The sequence below is a fragment of the Artibeus jamaicensis genome, unplaced genomic scaffold (assembly GCF_021234435.1).
Source record: "Artibeus jamaicensis isolate MK-2021 breed Jamaican fruit bat unplaced genomic scaffold, CSHL_Jam_final contig_1998, whole genome shotgun sequence".
NCBI classification, from domain to species: domain Eukaryota; kingdom Metazoa; phylum Chordata; class Mammalia; order Chiroptera; family Phyllostomidae; genus Artibeus; species Artibeus jamaicensis.
In genome coordinates, this window is record NW_026521407.1 from 10,209,629 (window position 1) to 10,233,552 (window position 23,924).

Genomic DNA, 23,924 nt, shown 5'->3' on the forward strand with positions numbered 1-23,924 from the left:
TATACATGAACATGGTCATGTTTATGTGCCAAATTAAAGACCAACACTTCATTTCCTAATAAGCTCAAAGAGTCAACTTTTCCCCTCATTTTGAGATAAATTGTTTTTGTCAAGCAATAGATGAAGTACTTGGGGCTTTGACTTAGAAGCCACGTTTCATAAAAAGCACTTATTTTTAAACAGTAGATACAATTGCAACAGCAAGATGCTCCCACTATAAAAGGGAATCAGGGCTGAATACATCTTGAGGGTACAACAGATTCACATGCCCATCTCCTGCTCACTCCACACTTGCTCTCCTTGAGTATACTATAGTATACACTATATTATTTTCTTTGGTTGAATATGCATAACTCAATTTTAGTAAGTTAAATGCTTGTCTGATGTGACTCCATTGTACCATTTATATGTTGTTGACTCCTACATTTATTTCTTCAGTCCTGACCTTTTTCCTTGAGCTTTGGACTCAGGGAACCAACTGCCTCCTTACTTGGAAGTCTCCACTTGCAGGCCACTAGGCATCTTAACATATCCAAAACATAACAATTGATTCCACACATACCTCCATGCTTCCTTTCCCCCCAAAATATGTTCTTCCCTAGCTCAGTAAATGGCGTGCCATCTCCCCAGAGTTTCAAGCCAATAACCTAGGAGTGATCTTTGATTCCTCCCCTTACCTCATCTCCACATGAAATGCTTTGGATGTGTTTAGGTCTACCTCCAAAATATATCCCAGATTTTTCCATTTAACTCCACCAGCACACATACCACCCTAGTCCAAACCACCATTACAATTTCTATTTTGACCAGCTTTCTTGTTTCCATTTTCATCCTTTCTATGGTTCATTCTCCAAATAGCCAGAATAATCTTCTGTAAAACATTCACTCATCCATTCAGCAAATACTTATTGAAAGCACGCATGAAGTGGAGATACAGCAGTGAAGCATATTGGATCCCTGTGCTCGGCCTTTCGATCTAGACTGGAGAGAGGCAATGCACAAGAAAATACTTTGGTACAGTACAAATGCAATGAAAAAAAATATATAGTTGCGCTCTCGGTACATTTTCAAAGCTTCCCAGGCTGTTTAGATGAAAATCCGAATTCCTTACTATGACCTTCTTATAAGAGTCTGTGAGATCTGGTTTGTATTTGTCCCTTCAACCTTATCTGTACCACACTGCTTTACTGTAACTTGTCTCCAGTCACCCTGGCCTTCTTTCTACATCCCAAAGTTCCAGACCTTTCCCCTTTCTGCAGACATGTTTCCTCCATCTCCAACGCTGTTTCCCAGATCTGGGAAATCCTGCCTCCTCTCTGCTCAAATATCACTCAATCATTATGAACTTGAATAATATACCTAAACGTAGGTTCCCTTCCCTTTCTCTACCAATACACTGTTTTATTTGTTTCATAGCACTTTTCACTTTCGGAAATTATCCCCATTTGTTAACAATATCTTCTGTTCCCATTAAAATATTAAGTTTCGTGAATTGAGCATCTTGAAGTGGTTCACCGAAGTATCCTTAAAAGTCTTAGAACACTATTCTGCATAAGAGGCTCTTGATAAATTTTTTTTTTTGAAAGGACAAAAAATACGACGGACCATACGACGCGCCACACGACGCACAGTGACAGAGAGGACTAAGGGACCAAAAAAACCAGTCGCTCAGAGCTGCCACTCTCCGAGCCTCGCCCCGCCCCGCCCCGCCTCGCCCCGCCCCGCCCCGCCCCACCTCACCCCGCCTCGCCCCCACTAGCGTCATTTCCGCCCTCGGCCTAGCTGCAGACATTCCGAGAGCAGTACCCTGCGCAGGCGCTGTGGGACCGCGGAGCTTTCTGGGTAAAGATGGATACGCACGACCTCTTTCGCCGGCTCGGCGCTGGAGCCAAATTCGATACTAGGCGCTTCTCCGCGGACGCAGCCCGATTCCAGGTACCATACCCAGGCGGACAAAAGCTGGAGTAACTGGGAAGGAGGAGAAGGCGGAGAATGAACTGGCTGCTTGGGAAGCCTGCCCTCGGAGACCCCAGGCTGGGGGCATTTTCATCTCCTTTGGCATTTAGTGTACCCACAGACCTACCGGCATTGTGTGTTAACTTGTTTCGCATCCTTTTGTTGACTTACTTGGGCTTGGCCAGGAGACGCTGCCCCTTGCCCCTACCTTCGTAGTTTATTCAAAGTGCAGTTGTAATCCTTCTTTCAAAAGTAACCTTTTCTCCGAAACTTGTGGAAAGGAATTTTGAAAACAGAAAAAACTCGGTGAAGAGAACAGATTCTTTCACTATAGTCTACTTGGATTTGGCCCGGCGTGTATCTAAATTGTCAAGGTGCTTTTTAATCCCGCAAACCCGTGGAATGTTAACCAATGAGAAGAGAGATTTAGAAATGGGAGGTCTTATATAGGGAAGTAGTGGGGCGGTAACTAGGGAGTAGCTGGGGCCCAAGTATGGAAAATCTTCAATGTCACCCTTGATATCGGGACTAGGGACGTTGTGCGAGTGTGTGAGACATGTATGTTTCTTCATTCTCTGACTAGCAGGATAGTGTAGTTGTTAAAGAGTTTGAACTCAGGAGCTAGATTATTTGGGTACAAATCAAGTTATTTAACCTCTTGATGCTTTGATTTTCTCATTTGTAATATTGCTTTTTGCCTCAGTGTTGTTGAAGGATGAAATAATTTAATACAGATACGTGTTTAGAAGTCTGCCTGACAGCATGTGTTATGCCGATAAGCATATGTGTTTGTTGCTGTTGATTATTAAAATGATGATTACTATGACTACTGTTATAAAGTCAGAAAAGGTATTACCTTCGATTCCATTTGCCCAGACAAGCTTGCAAGTGCAACAAATATTTGATGAAAAAAGATAGAGAGTCATTGGACCTATTCCTTTCTGGCCAGTATTCCTTGGGTGAAAGTAACGCCAGTCTGTAGATTTCACTTTTAATTTTTGGGGTTTTAGGTAGGAAAAAGGAAATATGACTTTGATTCTTCGGAGGTGCTACAGAGACTGGACTTTTTTGGAAACAAGAAGTCTTTCCCAAGTGAGTGTGGAGAATCAAGAACTCATCAGGAGCTCCAAGATGAAGAGAACCTAACTGAAAGGAAGAGGGAGCAAAACAAGAAAAAGAGGAAGAGGATGACTTCAGGTTAGTGCTTGATTTTTGTCTTTCTCTTTATTTAACTTTTTTCAGTTACAAAAATAATACAAGCTTATGGTTACAAGTCAGACAATTCACAGTCATTTGTCAGTGGATGGCATTCAGGTTACTTCCAGGTATTTATTATTAATATGGCATTAATCAGTCACTCGCATACATACATACATATAGTCTGGACAGTATCCAGTCATGTAATATGAAAAAATAAGATATTTATTGAAGAAGATACAAGAAACATTGCACATAGGACAGTGATGCCTCAGTCCCTTTTAAAGTAGGCACCTTGGGACCTCACTCAGTTCTCCCAGTTGCCATCAGCTGCCCCATCATTTCTTCTAGAATCTTATCAATGGCCTGAAATCTCTTACCTTTCAAAGGTGATTTTAGTTTTGGGAAAAGCCAGAAGTTGCAGGGTGCCAAATCTGGGCTGTAGGGGGCTGAGTCACCTGGGGGATTTGGTATTTCACCAAAAAACTCTATACCATGGGATGCATGAGAGGGTGCACTGTTGTGATGAAGCTGCCAGTCACCAGTTGCCCATAGCTGTGGCCTTCTGAATTACATGAATGGTTTCCGCAGAGGAATGTTCAAGCTTAACTCAGTTATTTTGAATGTGATGGCTATGCAGTACACATGCTCACTCAGTGGCATCTACCATCCCACTGACTAGTACAGTGAAGTCATCATTGTTCACATATGCACATTCCAGTCCACCTTCCTTGGCTGCCAGGTTACATTGATTTGTACAAACCGTTCTTGTTTTATTTCTTTGTTTTTAAAGATTTTACTTATTTTTAGAAAGGGGGGAGGGAAGGAGAAAGAAAGGGAGAGAAACATCAGTGTGTGGTATTCTCCTGTGTGCCCCTCACTGAGGACCTGGCCCGCAACCCAGGCATGCTCCCTGACTGGGAATCTAACCAGCGACCCTTTGGTTCACAGGCCAGCACTCAATCTGCTGAGCTACACCAGCCAGGACCATTCTTGTTTTATTAATAATGACTGGACTTTTTCTGGACAGGCTATTATTTTTATATTTATATATATAAAACTTTGTACAAGTGCTATTATTTCTGTAATTAGCATCCCAAAAGTGGAATCACTGGGTGAAGGGTATGAACACTTCTTTCTTCGAGCAGATACTGCAGAATGACTTCCCACACTCATGTCAAGGCTGGGTGCTGTTGGTTATAAGTTTTTTTGCCAATCTAATGAATGAAATGTTTTTTTATTTATGTTTTCTTGATGACTGGTGAGGTTGAGCATCTTTTGCTTAACTGGACATTTGTATTTCAACTTTTCAACTTTGTGAATTTATCTGCTCTTGGTCTCTTTTTCTCAGGGTTGTTTTTTTTTTCCCCTGTATTCTAGGGACATTTATCTTTGTCTTTATACCTATTAATTTTTCTTGACATTTATCTCTTTTAATAAAATAAATATTTATAGGTGGTTTTAAAAAGTTATACTATGGTGAAAAGTAAGTCTTCCTACTTTTTTAGGTCTAGTTCCCTATTTCTCCAGAGGCAACTGTTGTTAATCAATTTCTTACATATTTTGTAGAGATAATTCTGTTCTCGTATATTTATACCTCCCTTTAAAAACACAAGTGATCGCATACTCTATATGCTGTTCTGTTCTGAACCTTCTCTCCCCTCCCCCACCTTTAAAAAACAATGTATGTGGAGACTGTTTGGAATCAATAGGAAATTAATTGCTTTAACACAGCATAGTATCCCATTATATATTCCATAGATATAACAAGTTCCTGTGTGATGGAGATGTAGTTTGTTTTCTCTCTTCTGCTATTAGTAGTGTTGTAATAAATGTCATTTTACTTCCCTGGAAGCAAGGAAGTTTAATAAGGCTTTCTACCAAGATTAGTTGAAAAGACAGACCTGCCACAAACTTAGGAAAAGGATTCAACTGTTGGACAATCAAAAACACCCAGATATGTTCTATAACCATTTAACAACAACACTGTATAGACATTACCTAGTTTTAATTGCAAAATTCAGTATCTTATTGATTAGTAATGATTTGGATCTGTTAATGCCAACTGTCTCATAAAAGGGAGCATAATTTTAAATTTTTGTGAAAAAGCTATCGTAGCCCTGACTGGTGCAGCTCAGTGGATTAAGTGCTGGCTTGCAAACTGAAAGGTTGCTGGTTTGATTCTTAGTCAGGGCATGTGCCTGGGTTGTAGGCCAAGTCCCCAGGAGGGGGCACACAAGAGACAACCACACACTGATGTTTCCCTCTCTTTCTTCCTCCCTTCCCCTCTTTCTAAAAATAAATAAATAAATAAAATGTTTTATAAATAAACGAATGAATAAACAAACAAACACAAAAGTTATTCTAGTCCTGGCCAGTGAGGCTCAGTTCCTCAGAACATCGTATCGTTGCATAATGGAAAGTTCTTGGGTTAGATTCCTGGTCAGGGCACATAAATGGTTCAGTCCCAGATCTGGGAGCATAGGATCCACCATCCAGGCACATACAAGAAGGCAACCAATTCATGTTTCTTTCTCATGTCGATGTTTCTCTCTCCCTCCCTCTCTTTTTAAAAGCAATGGGAAAAAAATGTCCTCACGTGAGGATAAAAAAAATTAAAGTTATTCCACTACGATGCCCACCAGCAATATATGAGAATTCTCTTTTTTTGGTAAATTTGTCTCCTCATGTATTATGCACTTTTTTCTGTTGGATCGTTCATTTGTTTCTCTTTAATTCATTAGGCCTGAAATACATGAAGGAAATTAGCACTATGTTTAGCATATTATGCTTACCAGTAATATTTTCTAGTTTGCTTTGTGCACATCTTCATCTTTTTTCCATTTTATGTATTAATTTTATTTTTTCCTTTATTAAAAACTTATTTTCTCACAATCCACCCATATTTTCTTGTCTGTAATTTGGTTTTGTTGTATTGAAATCTTTGACCCTCTGGGATTTTATAATAAGGAGTGAATAAGGAACTAACTTAATTTTTTTCCAGATGGTTAGCTAGCTGTTGTGTATGTTAATAATCCAACTTTTCCCTGTTTGGATTCAAATGCACCTTTTATTTTAAAATTATTTTCCATATGTATTAGTCACCCTTATGTGTGGTTTTGCTTTTCATTCTTTTAGTTACCCACAGTTGGTCACGGTTCAAAGATACTAAGTGGAAAACCCCAGATATTTTGAGTGAGGGAGAGGCCACATTCACGTAACTTTTATTACAGTATAGTTTTATAATTGTTCTATTTTATTATTGTTGTTAATCTCTTACTGTCCCTAATTTATAAGTTAAACTTTATTATAAGTATGTATGTGCAGGAAAAAACAGTATATAAGGGACTTGATACTGTCTGTGGTTTCAGACATCCATAGGGGGCCTCGGGACTTATCCCCCATGGGTAAGGGGGGAGTGTTGTATATTTAGGTCTGTCTCTGGGCTCCGTTCTATTTATTTGATTTATATTTCTGTGTACATACACCAATACCAGCTTATTTTAGTTATTGTGGCCTTTTAACATCTTCACAAAATTCAGTTGAGTGGTATTGTATACTATGTTTATTGCTTGAGAAGATGAATGTTTTCTCCCTAAAGTGTTCTATGGAATCAGTGCAAGCCTAATTAAAATTCCAGTAGTCTTTGTTGGTATACATTGACAAAGGACTTTTTTTTTTAAGTTAAGCATGCACCCACCTATTCTACTTATAGAATTTACTCAAGAGAAAGGAAAACATATGTCCTCACAAAGACTTATATGCAGGTGTTCATAGTGGCCTTATTTTCAATAGCCAAAAACTGGAAATTATGTAAATGTTCAACAGGTAAAAGATAAACTAATTGTATATTCCTATGATGGAGTGCAACCTGTAAATAAAAAGTTAAGATTATTGTTACATAGTCCAGCAGGGATCTCAAAATAACTATTCTGAATGAAAGAAGCCAGACTAAATTTCATTTCAAATAAATACTGCATGATTTCATTTTTTATAAACTTGCAGACAAAGCGCACTAATCTACAGTGACAGAAAGCACGTAGGTTGTTGCCCAGTGATGGAACAGTGCATTACAAGGGGCCACAAGGAAATCTGGGGAGGTGATGGAAATAGCTTTGAATGTGGTGATGGTTTAACTGTGTTTACATGTGTCAGAACTCCTCAGATTGTGTACTTTAAGTATATTGTATGTCTGTTGTACCTCAATCAAGTTGAAAAAAATTTAAAAGAAATTCCAAAAGTAGTCCTTGCTCATCACTTTTCTTAGAATTTTGTAGGTTATTTTACATACTTATTTTCCTATAAACTTTAAAGTTAGTTAGTCTAGTTACCAAAACAATGTTGTCATTACTTCACATTAAACTAATGCTATTATAGATTTATTGAGAACTACTATCTTTATTTTATTGAATAGATACTAATATTGTGCTGTGCTCATTGCTCTTATAAGTGATATCTCTTCTTTCATCATATTTATTTTTAGTTGGTTGTTTAGATATAGAAAAGCTGGCTGCATCATAGAAACTTCTATTTAAGTAGTTTTTCAGTTACTCTCTTGTTTTCAAGTCATCTACGTATGACACAGCTGAAATAACTGACAAAAGGAGGAGAACGAGCATCAAAGCTCTGAGTTTACTGACATAGAGCCTGCCTCTCCTTTTCCAGTTTTTGTACTTTCTCTTACTTTATTTTATGTAGTTGCTATCGCTAGTACTTTTCTTTTGCTTAGTAAAAGGGATGACCTGTTTGCTGTGCTGTAGTACGTTGCACTTAAAATCTTTTTAATTTTTAAAAAATATATTTTAGAAATTACTTCAGAAGAAGAAGGCTGTACTATACGGTGGATATCATCAGTGGAAGCAAAAATTGAAGATAAAAAAGTTAAAAGAGAAAATAAACTAACTTCAGGGAAGCTGGAGCACATCAGAAAAGAAAAGGTTTGGGAAATGTCTCAGCCCCAATTTCTGCTCTAATGACTTTTTCACTGTCCCTGGGTTATTCTGTTGGTAAAAGTGAGTATGGTTTTGTTAAGATAGAAGATTAATTAGTTTGAACTTTACTTTAATGAAAACTTAAAGCAAAGTATCTGTGCTGTGGCTAAATACTTTTAAGTCTGAAATTTTGAAACTTGAACAAGTCAGTAAATATATAATTCTTGATATATAGATATAGATATTATTCTTATAGAATATACTATATGCTGTATAATTCTTGACCTGTTTAACTTTTAAGATTGATACTGTATGTAGAGTTAAAATTTTTTAATTTCTTAATCTGTTCTGGTGAACATAAAATTGGCCCCCTTTCTCCTCTATGTTAAGCTCACTGTTTTAGAAGGATTTCCTCTGACAGGGATTTGAGAGTTAGAATTCTTAAGAAACTGATTATATTTTATTTTTTTTATTCTTACCCGAGGACATACTTAGAAAGGGGAAGAGAGGGAGGGAAACATGGGTAGGAGAGAGAAACCGATTGGTTGCCCCTCGTCTGTGCCCTAACCCACCAGGGTCTAAACCCACAACCTAACTAAGCATGTGCCCTGACTCAAGATGGAACCTGTGACCTTTTGGTTTATCGGATGACGCTCCTTTCCAGCAAGGCAGGAAACCTATTTTATAACTTGGGACCAGGGGGGAGTAGAATGCAGAAGAAACAACACATGAGCCATTGTCACGTCTGTTGCACACCTGCTGTGTTGCACATGGAGAATATTGTTCGGCTCACTTCAGTAACCCAGCATCCAGAATTTGGCTCTCTCTCAATCAGAAAATGGGAATTTCGCAGACCAAATCAACACCACATTTAGCATTCAGTTTAATAAACAGTTTAGGGTAACTCATCAGAAAGGACTGGCACTTGTATGCTAAGTGCCATATAAAGAAAATGGATACAGCGCCTACCTTTTAAAAGTTTATATAAAATCATAAGTCATGAGTATGACAGTAGTGCGTTAACATGAATAACATAACATTGATACATTAATACGACAAAAGCATGAATACATAGGTTTCATTGTTATAGAGGTCTTCCATGAAAGGACATGAAACGTACCTAATATATGTATCTTGAGGGGCTTGAAATGTAGCCAAAAAGTTTCATATACTACTAAAGCTTATCCTGGACTGTTGCTTTATATTTTTGACCCTATCCATGGAGACCCCTTTATTTCACTTTTCAGATAAACTTCTTGCGGAATAAACACAAAATTCACATCCAAGGAACTGATCTTCCTGACCCAATTGCTACATTTCAGCAACTTGAACAGGAATATAAAATCAATTCTCGACTGCTTCAGAACATTCTAGATGCAGGCTTCCAGATACCTACGCCAATCCAAATGCAAGCCATTCCAGTTATGCTGCATGTGAGTACGAAGGTCTAGAATGCCGCTAACCTTCTTCCCTGTGTTTGCTCATCCTCTTTTCTCTGTGTGTGAAATCTTTCTTTCTTCCTTATTCCTTACCCGTTGAAATCCTTGCATTATTTTTGAGGTCCATGTCCAGTGCTTGTGCCTTTATAAAACTTGTTTTGCTCACTACAGCTGTATGTGATCTTTTTCCTTTACCACCTAAGTCTCCATGGTATTTAGTGTGTTCTTTTTCTTGCAACATTTATCTTACATCTTACACTACTGTTTTTTTGCTCTAATTATATTCATCTTTTCCTTTTACAAGAGTATAAACACTCTGAGGATAGGAACTATGTTCTGTTTATTCATCCATGATTTAGTTTATAATTCCCAAGAAATATTTCAGAAATAGAGAATTTTTGTACTAACCTGTTTTTTCTCAGTACTTTTTTTTATTGAAGTATACTTTACAGTGACATAGATTAAGTGCACAATTCAGTGAGTTTCAGTGATGCATACCCTATGTGATCATCACCCCAATGAAGATGTGTAACATTTCTGTCACCCCAGAAAACTCTCTTGTGCCCTTTCCATTCTGTCCTTGCCCCAACCCCTGCCTGGAGGTAATGACTATTCTGATTTCTGTTGCTATTTATTAGATTTGCCTCTTCTAGAATGTCAGATAAGTGGAATCATTCCTTATTTATTCTTTCATTTCTGGTTTCTTTCATTGTTGAATGTATCACAATTTGCATATCCACATATTGATAGATGTGTGCATCAACCTAGATTTTTGAAAATTATGTTTTCTGAAGTTTCTTTTTGTAGTGATGAGAGCTAACATTTTTCTCTACGTAACCAAGGCAGCCTTCAGTCCTGGTAGTCATAGGACACCGTGCTAGTCCTTTTCGTGTTCTTCAGGAACCGAAGTGAAAATCCATTTGAATAATGTTGTTGACTCAGTAAATTTGCTTTGACTCATTTAAGATTATTTCTGTTGTGACTTTAGCTTAAAACCTTTAAAAGTCATGGTGACCTACTGAAGACTAGCCCGTTCATTACTCTGTCACCCAGGTTATCACCCCTTTTTATTTCTTTCAGCCATTTTGTTACTTATTAAAACCTTCCCCAGGGATTGAGCGGTACAGTTATCAGGACAAAAAAATTGCTTTTGTAGTTTTGCTTTGATAAAAGAGTTTAGTGGCAAAGAACAATGGAAAAAAAATGGAAATAACTGCAGTTGTGAATTATCTTTGGATTTTAGTTGTCCACATTCTTTATGCAGTTCAAACGGACACCAGTGGCCATGCTCAGAGATCCATTGGGGTGGTGGTGGTGGGGTGGATGAGGTCAGAGAAGCAAATGTGGGAGGAGATAGAAGAGTGACGAGAACCGGAATGAGTAGATTTATCACAAACCATGTTATTTGTTATTTGTATGGCCAGTAACATTATTTGACTAGGCTCTGAAAAATGTACTTTTTATGTACTTTTCCTTGTATTTAATATACTCTGTTCTTAGGGTCGAGAACTTCTGGCTTCGGCTCCAACTGGATCTGGAAAGACTTTAGCTTTTAGCATTCCCATTTTAATGCACCTGAAACAACCCGCAAATAAAGGCTTCAGGGCCCTGATTATATCACCAACACGAGAACTTGCCAGCCAGGTATGACTTGTACCTCCTAAAGAGGCTGTGTTTGGTATTTGCTTCAGTCCTCTTCGTATTGGGGGGTAATAAAGAGGTCTCAAAAGAGGAAGGCCCATGTCTTTTGTCATGGTCAAGTATTCTGTACAGAGCACACTTCTAGTATCTTATTGCACACGGGCAAACTTTCCTGATTTTCTAAAACATTGACGTTTGTACTTTTGGGGGGAATATTCTAATAAAAGCCTTGAAGTTGAAAGGCTACTGTAATACATAGTTGCTCTAAAATTTATTTTGGTCACCTAGAAAAATGAATACTCTACTACATTTTTGAGAAAACTATACAATCATTTACTCCACTGTCCAATGTACTTACTGTAAAACATGTGCCAAGTATGAAATAGTTTTATAATATTATAATAGTATTGTATTCTAAAAACAGTGCGTAACAGATTGGAAGAGTTTTGGTTTTATCTCTCAGAACTCGTTCCCTAGACCCAAAGAAACTACTAAATATTACTAAGCATTGAAGTTCTAAACTGCTGAGATTCCAGGTTAATCTACACATCCAGGTTTAATTTCAGATACTTATGGACTGGTAGAGGATTTATTTTGTTAATAATATAAGAGACTACACGTCTTACTCAAGTATTTTAGCAGCTAATGTTTTTTTTATCATTTTCTGTTTCAGATTCACCGAGAGCTAGTAAAAATATCTGAGGGAACAGGATTCAGGATACACATGATCCACAAAGCAGCAGTTGCAGCCAAGAAATTTGGACCAAAATCATCTAAGAAATTTGGTAAGGGATTCATGCTTGACAGGTAGAGCATGAAGGGGACCTAGAAACTACAAATATCTTAACTGACACCTAAGCATTCTTAAAAAGTAGTCATGCATATCATTAGTTTCATTTTTAGAGAAAATAAAAGAGAACTCCCCGCTCTCACCCAATGGTCATATAAATTTATACTGGTGGTTCTTAACCAAAGGTAGTTTTGCCCTTCACCCACACTTCACCCTCCAGGGACATTTGGCAATATTTGGAGACAGGATGCTACCGTAAGTAGGCACAAGCCGGGGATGCTGTTAAACATCCTGCAATGTACAAGACAGACCCCTACAGTGAAAAAGTTGTCCGGACCAAAATGTCATTGTAGTGAGATTAAGAAACCCTCCTTTATACCAAAGGCCATGGAAATACTCTGCAGACAAGAATAGCTTACATGTGTACCCTTATACAGAGAATCTGCTTTTACCTGTCTTTTATCTTGAGCTTCTGAATAAAATTTCCTTTTAAAAAGGATTTTCCTGGGAAAAAAATTTAAAAATCAAACCATTGGATTATAGTGTTCTTGCCTCTTAGAAGCTGAGAAGATAGATCAAATGTAATGAAGACGGGATATACTAGTCTGTGCTATGATAATGAAAAAATACAGTATTATGTTACTGACGGAAGAACTTTTATGTTGTTGGTGTGTGAGAGTAACCATTCTCTCCTCTCCCCACTTAAGTTATTAACTGCAATTCAGGAGGCTTAATTCTCTAGTCCAAGAGGCATGAAACTTGCCTTCACAATTTATACCATTTGCTTCTCCTATAGATATTCTTGTGACTACTCCAAATCGACTTATCTACTTATTAAAACAAGATCCTCCAGGAATAGACTTAACAAGGTACAGATGACATTTTAATGTCTTATATGTGTGTTTTTCATTTAGTTGATTACATATTGTCCTCAGTTGCTTGTATTGTTGCCCTTTGGAGCTTGCTACTGCCAACTTTCAGTGAGCGTTAGTGCTGAGAATAATGGTTTTCAATAAATTCACAGAAAAATAACTCTCTGGTCTGGAAGAAAACTACAGGTTCTGATAAACAGTTAGCTCAGAATCCCCCTAGAATTTCTCACATCTTTCAGCAGTGGTGGTAGAGTTTATGTGAAGCTTTGTTGTTGCTAATGGAACCTCAAAACTTTGAGATCAGTGGAATAGATACATTAATTTATCTTATTTTTACCTTTTTCCTTTTTTTCTTTCTTGTACCTTTTTGTGATGTGGTAAGTGGGTTTGAGAAACAGCACTATGGTTTGACTTTTTCATGTGTCCTCATAGTCTGGTGAGATATCTGTTCTTCCAGTTTAATACCCACAAGTTGTTTTGTTATTTCTTAGTGTTGAGTGGCTGATAGTAGATGAATCAGATAAACTCTTTGAAGATGGCAAAACTGGGTTCAGAGACCAGCTGGCTTCTATTTTCCTGGCCTGCACATCCCACAAGGTCAGAAGAGCTATGTTCAGTGCAACTTTTGCATATGATGTTGAGCAGTGGTGCAAACTCAACCTGGACAATGTCATCACTGTGTCCATTGGAGCAAGGTACTTGTTCTGTACTGTTTCCCCCCCTGCCCCCACCCCCATTCTCTTAAGTACAAGGCATTTTTTTCAGAGTCAAGAACATAGGTTGTTTGGCCTAAGATAAAAAATAGAGAATTTTAATGAAAGAAATATATTCTTTAAAGTTAAGATCGATTAAGGATTTTGTATTTTAGAATCCAAGGGAAGATTGTTATATTAATATTCCCATCATTATGCTTTTCATTGATTTTTCCCATCCACAGAGTGTAACATGTGTTCTCTGGCCACCCAGAGGATTTAATTTTTTCATTGACTTAACTAAGTAGGACCACAGAGTAGGAAGCTGACATTATTGAGCGGTTTGGTTTATAATTCTTTTTAAAAATATTTTGGAGAGCAATTAATGCTAAATGAATGCTCACTGGTAGAAAAAAGGTTTTAGAAGTTAGGATATTGCCATTTGATGGAATATTATACAACACATGGAATGATAAATATGAAGACTGTAGCTTTATGAAAAAGTACTTATAATACCATGTTGAGTAAAAATGAAGCCAAATGGAAGAGTAAAGACTACTTCATCTATTTTAAACATAATTCCTGTGTATAAAAAGAAAATACTACATACTTACCATAACTGTAATTATGAAGGCACACAACCAAATGGAAACATGTTTATGATACAGTATAAGGTATTGCAGCCACTTATAGAGCATGAATAAAGCCCCAGTCCCTGTCTGTCTATAAATGAACCCTGCAATTTGTTAAGAAAAATATTAATAAAAAAGAAGAAATCTAGCTATATATAATAACAACCTTAAAAATGTTCTCATTATTTTAACTGATAGTTTTACTTTTAGAAAGATTTTGTAAGTAAAGAATTAGATGCAAAAGTTTATGACTAGAATACAACAAAATGTCAGAGTTTATTCTAAAATGGTAGAATTGTGGGTAATTAATTTTGTTGTTAACATTTTATATATTTTTGAAACTAAAAAATTTTTTTAAACTTCACTAGAGGATGTATTTAATTGATTTTAGAGAAGGAGGAAGTGGGGTAAGGGGCAGAGAGACAGAGAGAAAAGAAAGAGAAAGAAAGAAAGAAGAAAGAGAAAAAAGAGAAGAGAAAAAAAGAAAAAAAGAAAAAAAGAAAGAGAAAAAGAAACATCATTGTGAGAGAGGGAATACCAATCGGCTGCCTCCGGTACACGCCCAGACCAGGGATCAAACCCACAACCTAGGTATGAGCCCTGACTCGGAATAGAATCCACAGGCTTTTGGTTTTGGTGTATGAGATGATACTCCAACCAACCAGGGCTATATTTTTCAAACTTTCTTGATAACATTTTTATAACTACAATAAAACATTTAAAAAATAACTTCAGGTTAAGTATGTATAATTAAGTACTCATATTGACTGACCATAGAAAAGTCCATTTCTTTGAAGTCATTAGTAAATTTCTCATTTAGGATTTCAGGGGGAGGGAAGCAAAAATTGGCTCTTGCAGACTGTAGGTTATGTTTTCTTCTCAGGAATTCTGCAGTAGAAACTGTGGAACAGGAGCTTCTCTTTGTTGGGTCTGAGACTGGAAAACTTCTAGCCATGAGAGAACTTATTAAAAAGGTATATTTGGAAAACAGTCTTGAATGTTGATAAAGTTCACTAAGCCTTATATTACTGGTGGGAGGCTGAGTACTTTCTGGCATCATATTTAACAGTACAGTGGTAAATTGTTAAGTATATTGGGCCAGCTCTTCCCAAGGTAGAGAGGCTCAACTTCTAGGATATAGTAAGCTTTCTATTCCTAGCTCAGGGTAGGCTAGGAAAAGACCTACCTGATGCCCTAAAAGCCCCTAAAAGCCCTTTTCCACATCTGCATATGCATCTGCCTATCTCCCCATCCCTCTGCTGGCTTCTTATTGAGCTGAGGAATGAGTAGGACAATGACTGGGATTTTCTGTTTGTATCCCTTCAGTAAATATTGAGTAGAAGCCATAATTAAGAGGTTAAGTATGGAAGGGTTGGGGGGGGCGGGTAATAAAAGAAATATAAATCCTAAGCTCTGCCCTTAGAACTTCATCTTTTTTTAGGGCTATAATGAATATACTTATGTAAGATAGTTTGTGGTAAAGTGCCATAAGAGGCTATAGGGTGTTTTTCTTAAACATTAATATAGTTATAAGGGGACCACCAGGGTGAGTGGAATTGGTTGGAGAAAGCCTTGTAGAGGAAATGCTACTAATCTGGGCCATGAAGATTTGTGGAATTAAAAGGTGAGGTGGGTGTAGTGAAGTCTCAGGGGGAGGTGAGCTCAATCAGTGTGTTTGGAGACTAAGGAGAGAGTTTAGGGTAGGAATTAAAGACGATCAGTTTGGACAGGAGAGCTGGGTTCAATTTAAAAGAAACCACTGAACATTGTTGAAGAATGTGGCCACATAATTTTTAAGAAAAATTAAACAGTGGCGTACGAGATGGATTGTATTGGAAAGAGACTGAAAATAAAGAAAACAATTAACATGCTATCAAATTAGGCTGGTTTGACATAAGGAGGAAATAAATGAAGGTAACAGCCTTAGTGGTGGAGCGTTAACAGTAGTTGGAGGGTGGAAAGGAAAGGTGTTTGCAAGGGCCCAGTGACCATAGGATTGGTTGGGAGCATGTTCTAGGTCCAGACCACCTGGACTGGAATCCCAGCTTTAGGCAAGTTAACCTCTGTTCCAGTGTCCTTATCTGTAAAGTGGGGATGATAATATCTACCTCTTAGAGTTGTTTTAGTATTAGTCAATACAAACGCAGTACTTATAGTAGTGGTTGGCACGTAACAAATACCATGTGTTAGTTTTAAAAATATTCTTAAGGATATCACTTGACAGTTGAAAATTTAAGGTTTTCACAGATATATAGGATTGTACACCAGGTATTTTTAGTCATGTACAAACTTTAGGAGGTTTGTGAACCCTCTGAAATTATATGTTAGATTTTGTATAAATGTGTGGTCGCCTATTAGAAAGCTTCGTGCCATTCATTAGATTCTGAAAGGGGTGTGTGAACCCAAATAAAAAGGTTAAGCCATAATACAGACAGTTGAAAATACACAAAGCTGGTTTAGAGAGAGGCATGGAATGATAAAAATGTAAAACTCATTTGCTTGGAGCTGTTAATTTATAACAGATTTTAACTTAGTAAGATAAATATTACATTGAGATTACTGAGAACCAAGACCTAAGCTTTGGGGAATACCCACAATTAGGGGAGATAATGAATTAAAAATATAGTCATTACATTTTAAATAGAATCAAAAGAAGTTCTGAGGCACAGAGGCCAAGAGATGATGATTTGAAGGAGTGTGCATCCATCACTGTAGAAAGGTGAAGGGGTTAATTAGACAAGGTTATTGGCGTTTACAAGAGGGAGAGTATAGTTCAAGTTGGTTGGAAAGAACCCAGTGTAGAGAACAGATGATAGGGAAGACAGGCAGTTCAGACCGCTTGTCCTGGGAGTGTTGGCAGTGAAAGCACACTGAATTGAACTGGGTTCCTTTATGAACTAAGGTCATATGAAATACTGAGTTTATGTTCTTAATTATGGGTTACATGTGCTGATTTTTGCCTTTCTTTTTTTTAGGGTTTCAATCCACCTGTTCTTGTTTTTGTTCAGTCCATTGAAAGGGCTAAAGAACTTTTTCATGAGCTCATCTATGAAGGTATTAATGTGGATGTTATTCATGCGGACAGAACACAGGAACAGGTAAACTCAAATGTATACTTTCAAAATGATAAAGAACAACTAAATTTAAAAATAATGGCATAACTTACACTCACTCCTAGAGTAGCACTGAAACATTTACTGTGTTCTATTAACAGAGAGATAACACAGTCCACAGCTTCAGAGCAGGGAAAATCTGGGTCCTTATTTGTACAGCTTTGCTAGCCAGAGGGATTGATTTCAAAGGTGTGAACTTGGTGATCAACTATGACTTTCCAACAAGCTCAGTGGAATATATCCACAGGATAGGTAAGTTGTCCTGACTCTGTGCTCCTTTGTTTTAACACCTCTTCAGTTCGCTGCAACCCTGCTCATTTTTTAGTGCTGTGAAAAATCCAGTGACTTTTATATGTGAATCTTGAAGGTCCTTTTCCCCCAAAAAGTTTTTTAATGGTCTGGTTTCTCTTAGGTCGAACTGGAAGAGCAGGGCATAAAGGAAAAGCTGTTACATTTTTCACTGAAGATGATAAACCATTATTAAGGAGGTAAATTAGGAAAAATAACTTAATAAGTTTGCAATGTTTATTCATTAGTCTTATGTGTATACACAGTTAACAGATAAATTACAAAACAGCTTTGTCCAAAATTCTGTTATAGTAATAGTCAACTGAAGTTTTGCAGTAAGAAAAGAAAATGATCAAAAGGTCTTGTTTTTGCACTTCCATTATTATTTTTAATAACAAATGTTCTCAAATTTTAATAACTCACAGAAGTCTCCCAATAGCTACCAGTTGATATTACTCACAATGTAATGCTAAGGTTTTGGAATGAATGAATAGTTTAAAATTAACCCTTGAGTCTCTTTAGCCCCATCAAAATCATCTTGTACTGTAGTGCATCCTTCTCATTACTCTTAGGAGCAGATGGATTTTTATATTTAGTCCCAGGAAAGATTATTTCAGTAACACACTCCAATATTATTCCACTGTAACCGCTTGAGGCCTGAATAACATGGTACACTTGTAGAATCATGGGTCGTAACTTAGCACATCAGCATAGATATTAATATAGAAGTTGAGTTTCTATATTTTGGCTACCCACAGAAAATGTAGGCTGATGATAATTGGTAACATGTCACATTTCTAACAATTAAAATTGATTCATGGCCAAAGGCAACTTGTACTTTGAGTTTATCCATTTTGGCAAGGGTTTTGATTTGTGCTCAGAGCTTTGGCTCAGCCAGCCTAGGTTTCGAGTTGAGCAGTGTCACTTGCGTGTGCGTAGTGGGGTATGTACCCTAACAGTCTAGGTGCCCAAGCAGTTTCCTCAGCCAGTCCAAGAATGTGAATCTGATGACCCCCCCATCACTGTAACTGTGCACCTCAGTTTTCCATCGTGAATGGGAGTAATGATAGTACTTACTACAAGGGGTTTTGTGAAGATTGAGTAAGTTACTGTACATGAAAAACTTAATGCCAAACCCACAGTGAGCGCTGTCATTTAATAGATTTAAGCTGGACTCTGGCTTTAGTCAAGTGTCTCATGTAAGCTTAACCTTAGTAGCTTTTTAGGGCTTGAGGAAATAAATGTTGAAATAGCTGCTATCTAAAATTATTCATCAGTTCATTGATTTTAGTTCAGCAGATAGTCTCTCAATCATTCAGTGTGATGACAGCTGGTGATAATCGATAACATATCAAAACACTTTACTGGATTACCTTCTTGTTTGTATAGTTTTAGTCCCTCTTGTACAGGGGGTTTAAGTTCATTCAGCGTGATTAGATATACATTTATGTGTATGGGCACCTCTTTCAGCATTGCCAATGTCATACAGCAAGCGGGATGTCCTGTTCCAGAGTACATAAAGGGGTTCCAGAAACTACTCAGGTACAACTTTGAATTTGCCGGACTGGCTCTCTGTCTCTCTCTCGGCATATGCATTCTTGCTTTCACACTCCTACACATTATAGTTCTAACAGGACTGTTAAGAACATTTTAAGATAAGAATTTCCCTTTTAAATACTCATGTATATTGTACTTTTTTTCATTGCCAGTTATTTATCTTTGAAATTTTAAGTGTTTAAAGAAATTGTTTTAATATGAGTAAAAGGTAATTGAGATTTTTAGTTCATAAAGTTGTTATAAATCAGTAAATTGGCCAAAATCAAACTCTGATGCATGTTGGCACAGAGTATAAGGTTGACAAAGGACATATTTTAATCACAATCACTGGCTTTTTAAAAATTGATTGAATTGATCATGCATTTCTGTTAACCTCTGTAAATGCTATTGGGTGGTCTAGTACAGACATAGATACAGACATGGATAAACCAGTAAGCAGATAAAAAATGGATTTTGTGATCAAGAATCAATATTTTGTGTAGTTATAGTTTACATTTGTCTTTTAATTTTTCACTTAATAGAATTCTTTCCTCTCTTTGTAACCTTCAGCAAACAAAAGAAAAAGATGATTAAGAAGCCTTTGCAAAGAGAAAGCATTAGTACAACTCCAAAATACTTCTTAGAAAAAGCTAAGGGTAAACGGTAAGTATGTGGTGAGAAAGTTAACTGTTGACTCCATTATAGAGTTATAGTAGGCATTTTTCCTTAGGCTAAGTTATTTAGAAATAGAATTAATAGGTTTACAGTATGTTGTAGAATGTAATAAAAATATCTTAGGTTGGCTGTAATTTGGAAGCTTGGATGAATCAGCCCTGGAGTTTTTCTGTATGTGTATATCAGTGATCTGTTTTTCTTCGCACCTCTGAAAATAGGGTTTCAGTTCCCTGTGAATCGCACTGCCCGCCATCGCCACACAGCTTGCAGCAGAACACTTGAGGCCAGAAGTTACAGGATACATATCGATGAGGTTTTCCTTGAAGTTCCATGTTCTGGGCAGGGTTTCAGTGTAATCTTAGACTTATGCGGAAGCACACTGTAAAATCTTTAAAAAGTATGCCTTGGTTAAATTTGTAGTTTTGCTGAGGTGAATGAGGGTTTTAAGTAATAGATTTTTTAGCATACACATAGGACTACTTTTTTTGCTCAGTACTGCTAGGAAGCTACAAGTTTTGATAGGAGTAGGCTATTATATTCTGAACAGTACTACTTTTTCTGCTATTTATGGAAACTGACACTCTTCAAATTCCGCTAGTACCAGTTAATATGTACTATATATGAAATGTAGGCATTTACTGAGTATCTGTTGTCCTGCCACATACTTGCTGGTGGTAGGTTATACAAATGACTATAACATGAGACCTGTTTCTTGAAATTAGTATGCAAAAAAGAGTAAGAATAATTTCTTAAATAAAATATAAGTTTAGAGAAGGGGGAAAAATCATTAGGTTTAGTATAGTCACAGAAAGTTTTAAGGAGGTAGAACAGTCCCTAAGGATAGGTAACCTTTAGGCACGTGGAAGGAACAAGGTGAACAAAGACATGGTAACTGGAATGCACTTCCCTTCTAAGTGGGGTAAGAGTATCATCTGACACTTGGTACTGACTGTGGGAAATGACATTCAGTTCAAGTATATAGAGAGCAGAGTGTCCCAAAGTTTCCATTTAGTTTTAAGCTTTAATAACCTGGAAAGAGTAAATGCTACAAATTTACAAAAATGTCATTTGAAAGAGTAATGTTTGTGGGACAAACTCCAAGCAACTAAGCCACCCAGCAAATTTTTCAGACTATAAGACACACCTTTCTCCCCCCAAATTTGGGAGGAATAATGGTTGTTAATGCTGCTGTTGTGTTCTGTTTACATTTACATTGGTGAAATATTATGTTATTAAATATTTTACCGCATTTTTTGCTTCAAATTTTTTTCCTGTTTTCCTCTAAAACCTAGGTGCATATTATGGTCCAAAAATATAGTAGGTTTTCAACTATTTTATGGCAGTAGTTTCTGGGTGACACTTAGACTAATGGATTGGTAGACAGTCACTGTGCTTGGCTGACGTGTGTGTCGTTTTTCCTTGTTGCCAGACTGTATCAGAACTGTTGTACATGCATTAGAACTTTGTTCTCTGGGTGATCTTATAGTTAGGACTGCAAATGCAATCCTATTCTTTTAATGTCACTTTTGTCAGTTTTGTAGCATTTCTGCCTTTGAGGTTCTTAAAACTTAAAGCTATAGATGGTGAGAACACACAATACAGTGTGTGGATGATGTGGTGTGGGACTTGTGCATCTGAAACCTGTACAGTTTTGTTAACCAGTGTCACTCCAATAAATTCAATAAAAAGGAAAAAAACCTTAAAGCCACACTAAGACTTTGAGGACACTTGGTATAAATTTTGTCACTTTAGATTCCTACTGAAGATGCTGTCAATTTTCTTTGCATTTAAATTAAAGGCCATACTTTTTTTTTTAGAGATTTTATTTATTTATCTTTAGAGGGGAAGGGAAGGAGAGAGGGAGAGAGATATCAATGTATGGTTGCCTCTCATGCGTCCCCTGCTGGGAGCTGGCCTGCAACCCAGGCATGTGCCCTGACTAGGAATCGAACTGCGATCGTGTGGTTCCCAGGCCCATGCTCATTTAATCCACTGAGCTACACCAGCCAGGGCTAAAGGCCATACTTTTTAACATAGCCTACGAAGAAGAACAGACCTGACTCTAGCTTAGTTTTCCAACATAGCTGTTCCTTTAAGGATGCTATCCACACCTGTAGGCTCAGCTTATACCTCTATGCTGATAACTCGTATGTCCATACGTTCATACGTTCATGCCCAGCTTCTAAACCCAAAAGAAAATAATACCAATTCTTGGCACTTGGGGTTGACTGAGGATTACATGAGTTACTTTACCATGGTAGGCAAACATTGATTATTTTCTCAAAACTTGTTTCCTTTTCCTGTGTTAACATTTAGTTGATGGCACTCACCAGACCCTACAGTCAGACTGTTGGGATCCATGTCTAACATTCATTACCAATATGTGAGGATCAGCAAGTTACCCAGCCACTCTGCTTCATTTTTCTCATCTGTAAAATGAGGAAAACAATAGAATCATCTTCCCAAGTTAGTAAGATTATCCAAAGTGATAACATAAAAGGCACTCGGAACAGTATTAACACTTAATCATTGTGAACTCTTACTATTAAGTCAGGATCAGAATTGTCTTTTGTAGCATGGCGTAATGTAGTACAGCTTATTGTGACCTTTCTGTCTTCACTGAGGTGACTGTGGTTTTCTAAAGGGCAGACACCTAATGCACCTTTACGTTCCTAGTGCCTCGTATATTTGATTATACAGTAGGTTTCAGTCAATGTTTATTAAACTAGTACACTTTTAGAAAATACATAGCTAGAATTTCATTCAGCTTTCCTTATTTTCCTTGTCACAGGAAAAAGGTCACTGGTCAGAACAGCAAGAAGGCTCTTGAAGACAGAAGTTAAAAGATTTTTTTAAAGACCATCAAAAACATAATTTTATGATCTCAACATGAATGTTGTTTTCATGGAATACTTCATCTTAAAATCGCCTGTATCAGCAGTTGAAATCAACTACAAGAACACAGGGCACAGGACTGGTGAAAAATGATCATAAACTTTCAGTGCGTGATGTCAGCGTTTCAATTTGTATGTGACTTTTAAAAGATTACATGATGAAAATAACATTCATTGACATTTCCGTGGTTTGAATCCAGAGAGATGCTTCTTATAGAAGAACGAAAGCATATGCTAAAAATGGCGACACCCAAATGTGGTGAATTCTTAAGGATTTTTCCCCTTCAAGTGTGAAGGAAGGTGTGATGTGTGTTATGAAGAGATGTCTGGAACCAAATTTTTCAAAATAAAGCCTTGAGATTGAATGTCCCTCCCCTAACCTTGTGTTTTTTGTTTGTTTGTTTATTGAATAGACAAGAAGCAGGGGCTTTCTACCAGAAAGAAACCCACTACTCTTCATTTTACTGTTTCTTAATTTCTTGATGGCTTTCTGTGGTATAAGCCACAACAAAGAGATGCCTCTTCTGTGGCTGGTTATTCAAGTTCTCTAAGATTTTAGATTTTACTTTTTCTTTTAAAAAGAGGGAAAGAAACTTTGATATGCAAGAGAAACACCGACAGGTTGTGCCTCTCACGCCCCTGGACTGCCAGGTAGGCATGTGCCCTGGCCAGGAATCAGACTGGCGACTCTTCGGTCTGCAGGACAACACTCAACCCACTGAGCCACACCAAGTGGCTGAGCCACACCTAGAGAATCCAAGTTCTCTAGGATTTTAAATTCTTTGGTCTGTTAAATATCCTTATACCTCATTGGTAAGGTAGCTCACACTTGACCTGTATTAACGTTGCAACTACAAGCTTATGGTCAGCCTCTCCCTTTTTTCACTTTGCATCATTTAACCATGCTCTTTCCTGTCTCTTTCCATTCAAGATGAATTTGAAAACTCGAAAACTGATCAACATTCTATCCTGATAAGGAAGAGGGTTCCTGTTACTTGATACACCTCTGGCTGCATTCTCTTACAGCTTATCTTTCCGGAGGCTTTGTGGCCTTTCATCCATTTTATAAGCCGGTCTCAGTCAAAGGTAAAGGACTATGGTTATGCAGTAATGGAGACTATTCACCATTAGCAGACTTTTCTCCATTGATAGAGCTGTACACTGTAATAAGTCAACTTCAGTTTTCTCTGGATTCCAATTTAGTTTGCAGCGACAGGGCTAAACACACAAAGAAGGTCAGAATTGTCAGTACACATGGGATCCATTAC

At 37.3% G+C, this 23,924-nt stretch overlaps 1 protein-coding gene across 1 annotated transcript; it reads left to right on the forward strand.

Moving 5' to 3' along the window:
- Positions 1–1,809: 1,809 nt before the first annotated feature.
- On the forward strand, positions 1,810–23,021 carry DDX52 (DExD-box helicase 52). The gene is made up of 15 exons (XM_037163690.2): positions 1,810–1,935; positions 2,967–3,153; positions 7,960–8,090; positions 9,332–9,517; positions 11,024–11,167; positions 11,838–11,949; positions 12,751–12,823; positions 13,318–13,521; positions 15,034–15,124; positions 17,126–17,248; positions 17,365–17,515; positions 17,676–17,751; positions 19,022–19,093; positions 19,658–19,750; positions 22,554–23,021. The coding sequence occupies exons 1-15, from the start codon at positions 1,849–1,851 to the stop codon at positions 22,603–22,605; spliced, it is 1,782 nt and encodes a 593-aa protein (XP_037019585.1). The 5' UTR covers positions 1,810–1,848; the 3' UTR covers positions 22,606–23,021.
- The last annotated feature ends 903 nt before the right edge of the window (positions 23,022–23,924 follow it).